The 16,412-nt window shown below is 40.4% G+C and overlaps 1 protein-coding gene across 1 annotated transcript in view; it reads right to left on the minus strand.

The window, feature by feature from the left end:
* The window catches only part of LOC119727754 (IgGFc-binding protein-like), a 150,493-nt gene that overhangs the window by 54,836 nt on the left and 79,245 nt on the right, over positions 1–16,412 (minus strand). The window contains 11 exon segments of the mRNA XM_038199799.1: positions 835–1,040; positions 2,403–2,582; positions 2,892–3,036; positions 5,183–5,338; positions 5,979–6,083; positions 7,114–7,325; positions 9,935–10,048; positions 11,389–11,560; positions 12,281–12,474; positions 12,477–12,494; positions 14,486–14,662. Coding sequence (XP_038055727.1) covers positions 835–1,040; positions 2,403–2,582; positions 2,892–3,036; positions 5,183–5,338; positions 5,979–6,083; positions 7,114–7,325; positions 9,935–10,048; positions 11,389–11,560; positions 12,281–12,474; positions 12,477–12,494; positions 14,486–14,662 — 1,679 coding nt within the window.

Consider the following 16,412-nt stretch of genomic DNA (forward strand, 5'->3'; position numbering starts at 1 on the left):
CTCCTGCTATCTAGTGCAGACCTTTTACCACTCTTTTCTTATTAAGAAACAAAGCAATCACTCGGGTGGGACTCGAACCCACGGCCTCCTACAAACTAGTGCAGACGTCTTACCACTCTTATCTTATTAAGAAACAAAGCAATCACTTGGGTAGGACTCGAACCCACGACCTCCTGCTATCTAGTGCAGACATTTTACCACTCTTTTTTTATTAAAAGAAACAAAGCAATCACTCGGGTGGGACTCAAACCCACGGCCTCCTACTATCTAGTGCAGACGTCTTACCACTCTTATCTTATTAAGAAACAAAGCAATCACTCCGGTGGGACTCGAACCCACGGCCTCCTGCTATCTATTGCAGACGTCTTACCACTCTTTTCTTATTAAGAAACAAAGCAATCACTTGGGTGGGACTCGAACCCACGACCTCCTGCTATCTAGTGCAGACCTTTTACCACTCTTTTCTTATTAAGAAACAAAGCAATCACTCGGGTGGGACTCGAACCCACGGCCTCCTACAAACTAGTGCAGACGTCTTACCACTCTTATCTTATTAAGAAACAAAGCAATCACTTGGGTAGGACTCGAACCCACGACCTCCTGCTATCTAGTGCAGACATTTTACCACTCTTTTTTTATTAAAAGAAACAAAGCAATCACTCGGGTGGGACTCAAACCCACGGCCTCCTACTATCTAGTGCAGACGTCTTACCACTCTTATCTTATTAAGAAACAAAGCAATCACTCCGGTGGGACTCGAACCCACGACCTCCTGCTATCTAGTGCAGACGTCTTACCACTCTTTTCTTATTAAGAAACAAAGCAATGTCTCACCAGGTGGTAGTAGCCTTCATCAAAGCAGCCACAGTCCTCTGGCCGTACGCATTTTCCGTCGTGATCCAAGACGTAGCCTTCCTCACACTCACAGCCTTCCTCACAGTGGTAAGGGCACTCCTGGGCAAGCCTGACCGGCCGGCCGCAGCGTCTCTGGCAGGTATTGGCGCAGTACTTGAACACGGCATGCTCTGGGCAACGCACCGCTGTCATGGATAACGACAAAATTAAAAATAAAAACAATTTGGACTTATTGATAACTGCAAAAGATCAGTCAAATATGAAGACAGTAAATATGCAACTGATGGATTCTTTAAAAAAAAAAAAAAGAAGGAAAACTTACAGATTATTGCAAAAGTCTAGACTATACATTTAATAGTTCAGAAAAAAATGCCATTTGCTATATAGGAATTCCAAACAATATATTCAATTGCTCAAATTCAGTACAGCGCAAAACACTACATCATGACAAGAATAGCAGGGCTCCTAAATGAACTCTTATTTATTTATTTTTGGGGGATAAAATAGCTCAATACACAAAATCTCCTGCCTTTAAACAGCAGGTTAAACAAACATCAATATTACTTGATGGAACTGCTTTCATAGACTCAAATATGATAAAGTACCAACAGTAAATGAAATTCTTTCACATTATGAACGACGTGCTTCATCACATTCCACTCCAACTTCACTCAACTTTTCAAGTGTTCCACACTTTGAAAGTTGAAATTAAAAGAAAATCAACAAGTCAGGTGTGTTTACAAACACAAATGCCCCGCAACGGTGACTGTTCCCATGACATAACACCACTCTTTTAACATCAACGTACATGTACCTTGGTCACATGGAACTTTCATTGACAGCATAAGTGTCTTCTGTAGGTTTGATATGAATTAATCCCTAATCCCTATGATCTCAGAATAAATAAAAGATTTCTATTGTTTTAGCCACTGTGACCTTGACCCTTGACCTTTCGACCCCCAATGCGATAGGCCTATTTGGATTACCATTAGAACGATCCACAAACCAAATTTGAAGTTCATATGTAAAGTATTTCTCAAGTTATCGCGCTGACAAAATTTCTCTGTTTTAGCCACTGTGACCTTGACCCTTGACCTTTTGGCCCCAAATGCAATAGGCATTTTAGGATTGCCAAGGAGAATCCACAAACCAAATTTGAAGTTCATATGTAAAGTATATCTCAAGTTATCACGCTGACAAAATTTCATTTGTTTTAGCCACTGTGACCTTGACCCTTGACTTTTTGGCCCCAAATGCAAAAGGCTTCTTAGGATTGCCAAGGACAATCCACAAACCAAATTTGAAGTTCATATGTAAAGTATTTCTCAAGTTATCACGCTGACAACATTTCTTTTGTTTTAGCCACTGTGACCTTGACCCTTGACTCTTGACCCTTGACCCTTGCACCTTGACCCTTGCACCTTGCACCTTGCACCTTGCACGCACGCACGCACGCACGCACGCACGCACGCACGCACGCACTTCAGAGGTAACAGAGACAGGAAAAATGTCACACTTTGGACACTAAATGTCTCATGTCCACTTACGGCAGGCTCCGTTCATCCTCCATGGGTCCACATCAGTGTGCATTCTCTGGCAGAGTTTGGCAACAATGGACAGGGATTCACAGACAGGCGTCATCGTGTCGTGAATAAAAGCACAGCTATCGTCTTGGCAGCTGAGGTGCGCTGCAACACGTAACTCTATCGGGCATCTCCTAAAAGGCCCTGTTAGTAGCAGAAAATCAATCATACAAAAGATCAAATGTACATGTGCTCACACAGGTCTACAATGCATTGGCAAATCTACTGGAGGGGAATAAAGATAGGGGAACAAATATATTACACGGCAGCTGTTTACGATTTATGCAAATTAGGCACCCTTCCCAAAAGAATTTCAGGTGTCACCCCTTCTAAATATCGTCTTTACGGCTATAAGAATCTATCTGCCAAGTTTGGTGCTTTGGACGAGTCGATCACGCTCTTGTCAAAAATTGGGGCAAAGCCACTTTGACTATTTCTGTGAATTCTACCCACCTCTTGGATCGATTAACGGTGAACACAATTGTGCTATTTGCTCCTTCTCTTCATCAGAACAGTCAGGTCTTATCAGAGGCATTGTAGCTGGGGGATTGTCTCCCGGATAGGCAATATTCCTGTCTCCAAAGGCAGCGATGTCAAACTAAAAAACACAAAACAGAAAGCACTGATGGATCAAAAATTAGGTCTCTGAAATTAGGTCACAAAAAAGAAAAAACTTGATTGAAGTAGGACTGATTCAAACAATGATGGCGCTAAAACTTTACAAACTGGGCTGTTTAACACAATGTCAGCTTCTTGATATGGATCTGGATCGTTATGGGCTCTCCGTGCACAAGTACAATAATTGTGAAGCGCTTTGAAACCTTTTGTATAAAGCACTATATGAGCACTATATTATTATTACCCCATCAACGGCAAGAAAAGGAGAGTTGATGGGGGGGGGGGGGGGCCTAGACTGGTTCTCAGTCCATCCATGGCGTATTTTGAATGATCCAAAGTTATTGGGGTTTAGGATTAGTCTGGGAGACCATTGCAAGTTAAATTTGAACGTATTCGAGCATATTCGCGCACCGACGACGCCTGGGATAAGCTTTGTGCACATTCAGGAAATTAAAAAGTCATGCGTACTTCGTGCACGAACTACAATGTGCACACGCGATGTCCCGTCCAAGAGGCGCTCAGAAGCAGTAAAAGTGCGCCCTCTTTGTTGGCGCACAGAGCCCATACTCCGACAAAATGGCTTTTTGCTTCAAGTCTTTGCGTGGGTAGTCTTTCCACTGTTTTCTTTTTTTAACGCTTTACTGGTTTTCACATGATTTCATTGACAAGTAACACAGGAAGTTATGATGTATCGAAGGGATTCATCGGTGCTGTTACCATTTAATGATATCAAATATTGGCCATTTTGGGGTGGATTTACCACAGAAAAAAAATCAGTGTTGTGGCACCTGGATAATAAGGAAAGCTATTAGAGAGTGTCGTGAAAAAGAAATTATATTGACAACTTGGCGTAAAAAACTGTATCGCACTTCCAAGTGATATGGGCGATTAGAAGTGATAAGCGTATGCCGCTCAGAAAAAGCCGCCTTTTAAATCACCATTTTGTGTTGTTATTTCATCGAGCACACTATTTGGCAATGTACATCTCATATGAAAATATTTGCCCCGGTGTTTCTGGCAGTGGCAGCAATGTGCGCCGCAGCACCTAGCAAAAAAAGGTGCTACATAATGGGTCTCATATGTTCGTATACTTCATATACCTGTCTTTTGTTGCATTCTCCCCCCGTGCTTTGTATCCTTTGGAAAAGGCGCTATATAAATACGGCTATTATTATTATTATTATTATTATTATAAATGTGTTGTGTAAGTCTGGTGAAGTTATCACACAAAATAGTGATTTGATAGTTGTATCATTTCTAATGGCGCTATGACATCCCTTGCCCTTCACGACACGCCCCTCCCCCCCCCCCCCCCCCCAAGAAAGAACCCAAACATTTGGTGAATCTTAATAAGCCAGTTCGGTATCTCCATGAAGTAGTTCAAGTTATAAAAAAAATATAATCGATAAAATCGCTGGCGTGATGATACGCAATGTTACGCGGACGCTCAGTCTGCTTGTAATTAAAGCCAGAGTCCATCATTTGCAGCTATCCAAAAAAGTAACCGGCGTAATTATTGTTGACAAACATACTGGTTGAAAGATAGTAAGGGGACTAAACTCCCTGTGAAATTATCCTTTCTGGCAAGCTCTCATTTTGAAGAAATCAACGAAAGAAGGCATTTCCAACGGTGCTTCTTAAGAAGCACCATAGGAAATTTAAATTAGTTGTTCGTTTTGTTATTCGGCACAAGCATTGGAACGACGCACAGGCGCGCGCGGTTGCTATAATTCGTTGGATCAGTGCGCAACATCGCGTAAAGCTGCAATTCAGAACAATTCGAAACATGATTTAGCAACTTTTGATTTTAAATTGAGATCCTAGAATGCTGTTTTTCTCGGAATATGAAGCTGAAGCTGAGCTGAAACTTCATCAAGTGGTTGTTCAGTATCCTTCATTAGATTTTGAACACTTTTGTTGCTTCAAACGAACAAAATGCACTAATTACAAATGATGGACTATAGCTTTAACACGTGAACGTCGTGCACCCGGGTCAGTGCGCGTTCATGCGCCTTCGATGAGCATTTGATTATCCAGAATGACCCGTGTCCCACATCATTGTGCGCATGCGCAGTTGAAGTACCATACCGGCTTATTGATTGATCCTGGTCAACAGGATAACCTACCGGATTTGCAATAGAAGCAGCGATCTCTTCATCGACGGGTCCGCCCATATCTCCACACAGTCCGCATACTTGGCTGGCCCAATCAGTGGAGAGTGCGATGATGGTGGAGTGGAAACCGTCCCATTCCACTGCCAAGCCAAACTTTGTGGAAACAATCTGCAAAGGTTTGCAAAAAAAACCTTCTGTTTAGAAAGAAATTACCTTTGCAAATGGGAATTCGAATAGCAAATTACTTTTTTGAATGATTATTTTTTTTGGGGGGGGGGGCCTCAGGTAAATTTAAACTCTACATCTGAGGTCTTGGGTTCCATTCCCACCTTGTTGATTTTTATTTTGGCAACTCCTTGGACAACGCTGAGTTTACACTGCTTAACATGGGTGTTGTCAGAATTTTTTGGGGGGGTGGGGCAAAGCACATTTTCCCCAAAAATCCTTGTACCTCTAGCATATCCTTTTTGGAGGGTGGGTGGGGGGGGGGGCATTTGCCCACCCCACCCCCATTGACATCCCTGCAGATGCCAATTTAGTTGAACGTGTATGAAATGAACAGCAAATAATGACTTTACACCTCTTGTTTGACTTTTTTGACAAATTGACCGTAACACCAGTTTTTAGACTAGCATTTTGAGCCATGCCAAACGAAATTATTCTGAAAAGTTCAATTTTGAAAAAGTTAAGACCAACCAATCAAATGATCAAAAGTTGTGGTCATGTCAACTACTCTGCAGTCCAGACAATGGAAATGGAATACATAAAACCATGCCATCAAAGCCTAGGTTTGTTGAGTGACACTCACCACTCGGTTGAACAGCAAAGAGATCTCTACCAGGTCGTTGCTGTAAGGTGGCAAGATCTCAAGCCCGTTCACTGTGATATCGTTGTCCTGGTATAGGCTGATTTCCTGGAGAGTTGGAAAAGAAATTAACAATTTGTACGTAAGCGAAAGTAAAAGAAAAGAACTTGTTGAAATGATTGGATAAAATGATATATTAGGGGATATTTGCAAGCACGTGCGTGTGGTCTAGCGGTGGAGCACAGGATTCATGATCGTGAGGTTGTGGGTTCGAGCCCCGCCATGGCCATGCGTGTTGTACCCTTGAGTAAGGCGCTTTACCTCAATTACTCCTCTCAACCCAGGTGTTAAATGGGTGACAGGCATTATTCAATGCTGGGAAGGTAACAGACTCGCTGTGGAGGAGGTGTGGCGATCCCCCCACAGCAGCATATGAGTCTGGCCCAATCGCTAAATGAAAGAGAGATGGGCACTCCATCCCTGTGAACACAGGGTCGTCCCCTTACTTTTTTGATTTTGATAAATTAGAAGCGAACGATCCTGAACTGATTCAAGCAAGTGGAAAAGATGAAGAGATTGAACCAACCAACCACCAAACCATGTAGAATGCTATTTTACGTGGCGGTGCCAGACTCTAAAATTTGGGAGGGGGGGGGGGGAATTTAAGGCAAGGAAATAGGGTTTTTTTTGGGGGGGGGCAGTCACCATTGTCAATGGTCCGGAAAGAAGCCTTTAGAGCAACTTAAAAGTGTAGTTGTTTTCAGGAATGAGAAATGTATTCAATCGTAGAATGGTGTATAACAAATGTAAAACAAATGTACAAAGACGTTGGCTGCACACTATCTCTATGTATGGCGTGTTTTGTCTAAAGTACCAATGTTTAAAATGCTTTCATTGGCCCAAACTGTGTCCACATTTTATGAATTTTAACAGCAAAAAAAAGAAACATAATTAATCTATCAATTGATAAAATGTGTTGAGGAAAAACTGGGGGAGTGAAGGGAAAAATTGTGGGAAAAATGCCCCCCCCCCCCCCAAGAAGTGCTGGCACTGCCAGCAAGTGTCACTTATTGACAGGGCCGCGAAAATAATCAACTGTGGATAATAATATCCATATAACCCGATGCATTCCACTTACCATGCCTTGGAAGCGAAGCGAAATTTCATCTGTTATGGTAAACCCAGGATTGTCCACCACTCTCTTATTCTTAACGACGACCTCGAAGTCCGGCTCTGCAGACTCGTTGCAGCTCCTCGTCAGGTAATACGAGCCTGCCCCTTGGAAGGCGTAGGACGCCAAGGAAAAGGTGGTGAAGTGGGGGAGGCCATATACATTGCAATACCGGACCTCTGTTCGACAAAGACACAGACAAAAAAAGAACGCAAATGCTTAAAATACACTCACTAGCTAAATACAAGGAAAGAATGTTGCAACCTGATGCTACTTCAGCAGCTGTGTACAAAGTCTATGGAGAGTCAAGAAAATATTCTCTAAGTATCTCCTAACAAAATTGGAAATATTTCTCAGTTACTACAGATGCATGTCTTATCGTGTCTTATCATCATTTTTGCAATGACTGACCTTCATTGAGATGATGTATGAAGAAAAAAAGCAGCGTCAGGTTGCAACATTCTTTCCAAATACAATAAAATGGACTCCATGGACACACAAATGTCATCTATGATCCAACATTGACTTCTGGCTCTTTTGAAAACAGCCATTAACAGATTGGGAAACCGCCAACATACAGCCTGATAGCTCAGTTGGTAGAGCACTGGAACGGCGTTCCGATGGTCATAGGTTCATATGCTGTTGCAGTCAATTTCCTTGTTCAACTAGCGCCCCTTGAACACAGACTTTGACAAGCTGGGGAACCACCAACATAGGGCTGGATAGCTCAGTTGGTAGAGCACCAGTGCGATGTCCCTGCGGTCAGAAGTTCACATCCTGCTGCAGTCGATTCCTTTGTTCAACTTTATAAAAATCTTTAATCCATGTCAACATATGACTTTAGTTCACTGCACCCGATTTCATAAAACTCATCGTAACTTACGATGCATCGCAGCGCTGCGACGCGTCGTATCTCTACGATGGGTTGCAGCTGCGACGCATCCTGCGATCCATTTCATAAAACACATCGCAAGTGCGATGTGTTGTAGGTGTAATTACAGCACAACTCGGTGAACGACTATGTAAACAGTCGTGTGGTGTAATTTTAAAGGAAAACTAGCTCTCAATGGACTGTATAGCTAATTTGAAATTTCAATTGCAATATTCCCCACTAATTCATAATTATTCAATGAATTTTCTATTTACAACTTTACATACATTGTCTCGGTATTAAAGTCTCGTTATGAATTTTATATGGTATAAAACTGGCTAAGAAAAGGTCACTTCTTATTTTGTGATGACCACTAGACACGTATCTACATATATAGGGAATATACATCATTTGCTTTTGCTGTAATTTTCAGAAATGGATGGAATTGGGGGGTTGGAAATATATAGCAAATATAGTTACACTGACTTTTTTGAGGTTTTGGGTTCAAAAATGCTATAAAAACCAAGAAAAACAATCATTTTCCTGTAGTCTGGTTCCCTGACTCCATATAAGAAGAAACAGAGCAGTTTACATACATTGGGGAATTGTAAGGTCAGGGAACCAGTCTAGCTGGCTTGTACCCGTTCATAGGTGTGTAATCGATATCAAACAAGTGCGATGGTCAATTGGGGCCAGTATTTGAAAAAAAGCCAGTTTTTTCCAACACTGGTCAGCCGACCAGCATTGGAAATTGATAAAAAAAAAAATACCACTTTTCTTGAAAATGACAGTATACCAGGTGCCATGATTTTACAGGATGCTTTACACTGTTATTCACTTACAGTCCAGCAACGTATTTCAAAATGATTTGGTAGTTTTATTTTTTGATGTTTGCAAATGTTGTATTTTCCCTTTAAACTGTTGTCAATGAACTTAGGAAGAGTTCAACACATTGCAAGTTTCGCGAAATGGATCGTACGATGCAGCACGAGTTGTGACGTGTTACACGTCGTAACTTGAGTTGTGATGCGTCACAGCGCTTCATGCAACTAGTCGCTGGACTACCACAGAGTGAGAGCAAATGGTGTACATGGGAAATAATGTATGAATATTTATTTTTTTTAATACATGTTGCTTTCATTTTTAACTCACTTGAATGAACTGTCATCGATATCTTCAATTATATGTATTACCATCCGTTTTTTGCAACTCCTTTTAAGTTTTATACTGTCATCACTTCTCTCCAAATTATTTTCTTTCATGTGATTCGTTTTTATTATTTTTATTTCTGTAACGAAATATTTGCTATCTTGTTTTTTCTTAGATAGTGTATATTTTCCTTCTTTTTTGTTCGTTTTGTTTTGTTCAGTTTTGTTCTGTTCTGCTTGGTTTGGATTTTTGTTTTTTGTTTTGTTTTGCTTTGTCTTGCTCTGTTTGTTTTTGTTTTACTTTGTTTTCCTTGTCTTGTCTTGTTTTTGTTTTGTTTAGTTACGTTTGTTGTTTTGTTTTTTCCTCTTCTTTTTGTTATTTTGTTTGTTTGTTTTGCTGTTGTTTTGTGTTTGTCTTAAGTATATGTGCGTTGTGTCTTTTTTTTTTTTTTCCCATTACTTGTTAGCATTTCATATATCCATATATGCATATATCCAATGAAATTGTCTCCTATCACAATTCACAGTGCTCGTTTCATCTCTATATACATATATAATTTGTTTTTAGTTTGTTTTTATAACATCAATCTGTATTTTTTATAATGATTCTTTTTGAACATATTTGTGTTTATATATATATTTTTTTTTTTTAAATAATTTTATAATATTTTTAAACCAGTCCTGTAATTGGCTTTTTTTTCTTCTGTTGTTGGATGTGGAAAATAAATAAGTAAATAAATAAATAAAAAATAAATAAATAAATCTTGACCTTGTTCACAGTGATCTCCATTGAATCCATTTTGGCAGAGGCAGCCATAGGTGTCATTGGGTCCTGGGATACAAGTGCCCAAATTCTCACACACCACACCAGTGCAAGGGGCCTCTGCAAAAGACAAAAACCATGGTCAATGCATATACAAAATGATTTTTCTTTTACAATGGGGGAAAAAAAACAAGCTGCTAACTTTACTTCTGGATCAACAAATTGTTTCACACATACTGAAATTTGTATCTTTGTGGAGACATTTCTTTATTCTCGTAAATGAGTTTGAAAGTGTTGTTTCAAAATGCTCTTATTTTAACCAGAATTCATTTCCTTGGCTGAAATTCGGACTTAAGATCCCTTTTCTAAAACTCTTCCATTTGCGACGGATCAACATACCTTGGAAATTCCTAGTTTTTGAGTAAAATCCATACATCTATTTTGTGAAGACATTGTATTCATCTATAGAAATTGCCCTGTGGAGACGTATACAATCTTTTGTTCCCTATTGTGTGCATGTCCCCAGAGGGCACGGTGTATCAAATCATTATATCTGTTTGAGTTTTCAAGCTATGAATCTCAGTTCAAGAGGCCAAAAGGCTACCAAATTTATTACAACCAAAATCTTAATATATAATATTTGAAATTAGTCAATAAACTCTCTTGATGTGTCATCTAGAATGGAAGACAGCTTATTAAGGCATGTTCTAAACACTGTGCCACTGCCGTGCCGAACTCAATTAATTTGACCAATTTTTTGATTTTTGGCATGGTGATAGTGGGCACTTGGGACTACTGCTCGGGAAAAAGAATGGATTTTTGACACGGCACCTTCTTTGGCTGGACTGGGTGTGACGTGATACCGTCGTTCTGAACAGCAATGAAACAGCACTGGTCTAAAAATTTTAATTCGAAGTTGGTTGCTATGGATGCATTTAGTTCGACTTATTACGCTCAGCGTTTAGAGCAACTGCCGTCAGGCCCAAGATAAAGGCCATATGACCTCTTGAAATAAAAAAGTATTACAAATATGGAATAAAAAAGCAGAGAACATATGTAGCAAATTTGACATAAAATATTCAGTGAAATCCTGAATTTATATTTAACAAGCACTTTAATGACGAAACTGCATATATAGTTCTTGAGAAAACCATATTAAGAGATTTTGAGAGGAAAAAATATTAAAACGAGACACAAGTCAGGGACATAAAAAAGCCATTTATTGTGATTTTACTATACCTCTAGCGATTTAATTGGGGTTTCACATAATGTAAAATAAGGGTAATTTGCATTTTTATGAATGAAGGAACGAACCATTTTGTTTTCTTCAAAGGGTGGTCCAAACTGTATTACTACTAACAATAATACAAATTGAGTTTTGATGAGGACAAAATCTAATCAAAATTTAGCAATCATCAACATCTAATTTTTTTTGGGGGGGTGCTGCTGCCGATCTTTACCTCGACATTCCATGCCATTGCCCAGGTACCCGTCCACGCATTCACACCTGCGCCGGCCGTCGGACACTGTGCATTGAGCATTCTCATCGCAGCTGACTGGTGAGCAAGACAGGGAACCAGACTGACACAGGCACAGCATGGTACAGTCCTCATTCATGAAGATTTGACCCTCCTGGAAAAGTAAGGAATCAAAGATATGCCAACCAATAAATACAAAGACCCGATGAAAACGACCCCCGCAACAGTGATATCGATTGGTCAAATGAAAACAAGTTATCGACATGTACATAAGAACAGATGATATGAGCCGCAAATATTCTTTTCCCAAACTACATTCGTTATACATGGTTGTTGAGTGCCCTCTACAATACTTTTATGATACGTACGCAGGTATATATATTTTTTCCAGGAGTGGTCGAGTAGTTTGAGTCACCGTTTTGAATCCAATTTTTTGTTTTCCTAATCTGAGGCTTTGGAGGATTTTTTTTTAAATGGAAATAAAGTAAGAATTTCAGTACGTTGGAATTCATTTCTTTTTTTCTAATTTTATAGTTTCTTCTCATGTTTTTAGAGCAGTAAAGTCCAAAATGCCATAGCGTACATCCTATGCGGATGTCATTTGGGGGAAAAAAGCCGCCGCCTGGCCTAATCCTGGTTATGTGATGGTCTTGATTACAACATTGCCATTAGCAGTTTACTGTAGCAGAAAATGACACGCTTATGGTCAAACATATTTTACGGGTTAGTAAGGAATTTTGGCTTACACGCATCTGTACATTCCAATACAGCATGAGCCCAGAATTGTTCAGCCTGGGCTGTTAGCGCAAAGTGGTGATCGCAGGCGCGGAACTCTGCGGTAAACAAAGCCATGAAAATTGGGTCCAAGTCTTACCTGGTAGTAGTTTTCAGTCTCGACATTGTAGCAGCCACATTCGTCTCTTGGTACACACGCAGTGCCGCTAAGAACGAAACCCTCGTTGCATTCGCACGCTTCCACTCTCCTCTGGTGCTCACACTCAGGGGTTGTTTGCCGTCGGACATCGACGCAGGTTTCAGGGCAGGGTGAGGCCCGGGGTTGGAGGTGGAACCCTCTGGGCAATCAACAGCTGATGCAAAACGGAAAGCAGATTATACCGTCAAAATCAAAATTAACCTATCGCGGTAGAATCGCGCGAACGCAGCTTGGAAAGTATTGTCCAATTACATGATGTACAAATGGACGCGGAACGCGCAAAATCTGAGACAAACAAAACTTATCGTACAAAAAATTCCATAGGGTTGTCACAGGGGCGTGGCTAACTCGTAAACGGCGATAGGTCAATTGGTTTAGACTGGGAAAGTGTTGAGCCACTGCATGAGCTCTTCATGTTTAGGCATCAGCAGGCTTCACTCGGTACAGCTTGTTGGCATTTCAATATATAAAAGCCTTCTCACAATCTATCATTTCGCCAATCCATGTTGAAATCATTTTATGTCAACCCAGTGGCGTAGTCAGGATTGCATTTTTTTCGGGGGGGGGGGGAAGGGGGCACAAGCATGTAATGGGGGGAGCACCAAGGACAGACCGACCAACATTTTTTTTAAACCAAAATTCAGGCGTGCAACTGGGAATTAAAAAAAAAAAAAACAGGAAAATTCCAAACCACACAAGACTTTGTAGAGTATTTTTCAATTTGTTATGACATTCATGAGAAGCAAAAATATGAGGCAATCAGTGGCTCCAAGGAAAAGTTGCACGTCTGACTAGGCAAGTGCTGCAAATTTTTAATATGGGGCAGAGGGGGCAGGGACTGTACCTGTTTGACGCTAGAGGATGTTTTTTGTCTGAGCAATTTATTCACATTCCATAAAGCCAAAGGGTTTAAGGGCAAGAAGAGGAGTAGAATAGAATACAAATTCTATCTTCACTCCTTTTATTGTTTTATTACTCAGAAACTTGAACAGACACTTCCTTGGCAAGCAGCAAATTTCAGTATTTTTGTGAGGGGGGGGGGGAGGCACTTGCCCACACCCCCATGCTCTATACCTACAGTCTGAGTTGACGGGAACAAGTGAATATGTAATGAGGCATTGTTGGATAACTAAATGTTATTTGCCCAAATTCTTTTTATAGAAAATCTGAATCCGGTATGGTCAGGTCTGAACTGCTAGGTTTGCCGGTTTCTTTCTCTGAACAAAACTGTGTGCAATTGAGACTTGAATTCTGTTCCGAAAATTTGTGAAACAAATAAATCAAATCAAAGTCATGGAAATCCAGAGCATGTAAGGTTGTTGTTTTTGATGGGCCGCTTTAAGGATGGCTGTAAGGGGAGGAAGAGGCCATTATTAATTAAAACTTCTTTTCAAAAGCTAACAAATAAGGGAATAAATGTGTGCTCGAATGGTTTTTATCACTCTGTTTAAGACCGCTTAGAGTCTGGGTGCTGATAATTACCCTCGCCTCCGGCTCGGGTAATTATCAGCACCCAGACTCTAAGCGGTCTTAAACAGAGTGATAAATACCGACCGAGCACATATTTATTCCCATTCATAAATACCTTTCTGGTATAAAAAAATCAAATAATTCGTTAAAAAAATCCCGATTTTGTTCAACAAGTTCACTTCATGCTTTTTGAAACATCCCTCTAGCAAAATAATGGAGTGTTCAGCTGGCGAGTAGGATGTAAAACAACCCTTTTATGGAGATTGACGCGCGCGTAGCATGTTCTGCGCGATGTCGTGCAGGACGCACCTGGGGCGTTGCGTGTTGAATTTAGAACAATAAAATTCTGACTCGCTGGTAGTGTTGCGCATGCCTACTTGAGGATTGTGAACGTTCAACCAATAAAACGGTAAGAGGCACCGGATTTTTTGGAGTCCACATTTTGTTGTGACACTGGAAAAGTGTTTAAGACCAGCTAGCCATGTCTTTATCATCCGTTTAAGACCGGCCACGTGACGGGCTCTCGACCAATAGGAATAGCTAAACTGTCTGAGGTATTTATGAATGGTTGTTAAAAGTGTAATACACGTGCATCATAGGCAAATGGAAAGAATGCAAACAAGTGCAGCACAGACAAAATGTAAATGTCCCCCGATGAAGCGAATCGCTACTTACGGCAGTAGTCAAGACGCCTCCATGGATCCGGACGGCCACCGAAATCTAAGCAAATCTCGACATAGATCTTTGGGTGTACGCAAGATAGGTGTGGGTTCATTAACCTAGAAGAACAGGCATCAAATTTACACCTGTACGTGAACAGGCCAGAATTCACAGAACACGAGGCAAATGGTCCTGCAAGGAAAACAAAGACAAGAAATGAAGTGGCTGGGTGGCAACTTTGAGAATGACCTGTGAGCAGAGCTAAAAGCAACTAATGTCCACGACCAGAAATGTCCGAAAGGTCTTTGTCCCAGACTAATGTCTGAAATTTGAACAATGGCCAGTTCTTCGATATGCTAACGTTTCAGATATGTTGACGCAAATGGAAGTCTGATTTGTAACTGGTTTGAACAGGTTTACATTAAACTGTGTGTAACAGTGACCAAATACAGCCCGCCATTGTTCACGTTTCCGACATTTAGTCCGGAACAAAAGATTTCCGACATTTTTGGTTTGTAGTGTATATTTTTTAGCAAAATAAAAAATGAACCACCCCACACAAGTTGAACACCCTAACCATTGGACCACAGCACCCAAAATGATCATCTTGGGTTGTAAAAAGCTATTATTAAACTGCTCTGACGCTCTCTTGTAACCAAGCACTCCTAACGAATATAAGCAAACTTCATGTAATAGTCAGGACTTCAGCTAAAAAAAATCACACACTTTATCAGGAAAAAGTTTTTTTTTTTATAATATAAATTCAAAGATTGTGTCTGGTTGTAAGACGGCACGTGATCTGTAGGGGAAAAATATGTGCACGGAAGCCATTTGCAATTTGAACTTGACTTCGAGCGATTCACAATGCAGTGCGCCACCAAGAGTTTGCCATGGAGAGTTCATTTTTCAAGTTTACGGTCGACAAAACATGGCCCATTTGAACGAGTGTCAGTAGAAAACTTGAGCTTATTTGTTATAGATTGGGGCATAGCGTTCTGCCGCCTTACAAAAACTCCATATTGATACAAAGAAAAGAAAAGGGCAACTATTATATTCGAATTGTACTTTTACAAACTTTCTGGCGAGCTACAGTGCCTAGGGTGCTTTTGAGGAATCCTTGGTTTCATTACCAGAAATGATTAATAATAATAATAATAATAATAATTTCAAATGTCCCGCGCTGCGATTTTGTCGACCATCTCCCACAATGCACTGGAAAAAATGAGCTCTCCGTGGCAAACTCTTGGTGGCGCACTGCATTGTGAATCGCCCGAATTGTTTCAAAGTATATATTTATACATTTTAATGAACTTTTTATTCACAGAGGCTGCAGCTTGCAAATGAATAATATATACTGTATGTTTTCTCTTCCAACCCAAACCCCAAAAAGTTCATTTGGGGAAAGCATCACACACTACAAAGTACAACAAAATTTATGTATGCAGGTACCAAATACCAGAAGATTTTTCGTAGGCCCTAGGTAGGCACAGTGCCTACTGTGCCTATTGGGTAATCTGGGCCTGCTTATACACTGAAGTACTACATACTACAGTTTACTACTAGTAGTATTTTCTAGCTTTAGGTGCGGTTGGGGTCAAGATAGAAAACACTAGGGATGCAATTTGCGATAATTTTTTTTCGCTCGATTAATCATTGTCTTTTTGTCTACAGTTTGGTTCTTCTCAGACATTATGCTCATTTACTTCATTAATTACTGCACGCAAGGGCGGATCCAGAACACCATTTTTGGTTCCCCAAAAAAGTGGGTCAAAAAATTTTTGGATTCTAGATGCTCTGTGGTGCGATCTGAGGCAATTTCTGACCACTTTAACCAATGTTTTTTGAGGAAAAGATGGTGGTGTACTCATTGCCTGCCTTTATTGCGACGTCACATTAAAAAAAAAAAAAAATTGGTTTCGTTTGGGGGGGGGGCCATGGCCCC

Source organism: Patiria miniata, unplaced genomic scaffold (assembly GCF_015706575.1).
Source record: "Patiria miniata isolate m_02_andy unplaced genomic scaffold, ASM1570657v1 HiC_scaffold_20, whole genome shotgun sequence".
NCBI lineage: Eukaryota > Metazoa > Echinodermata > Asteroidea > Valvatida > Asterinidae > Patiria > Patiria miniata.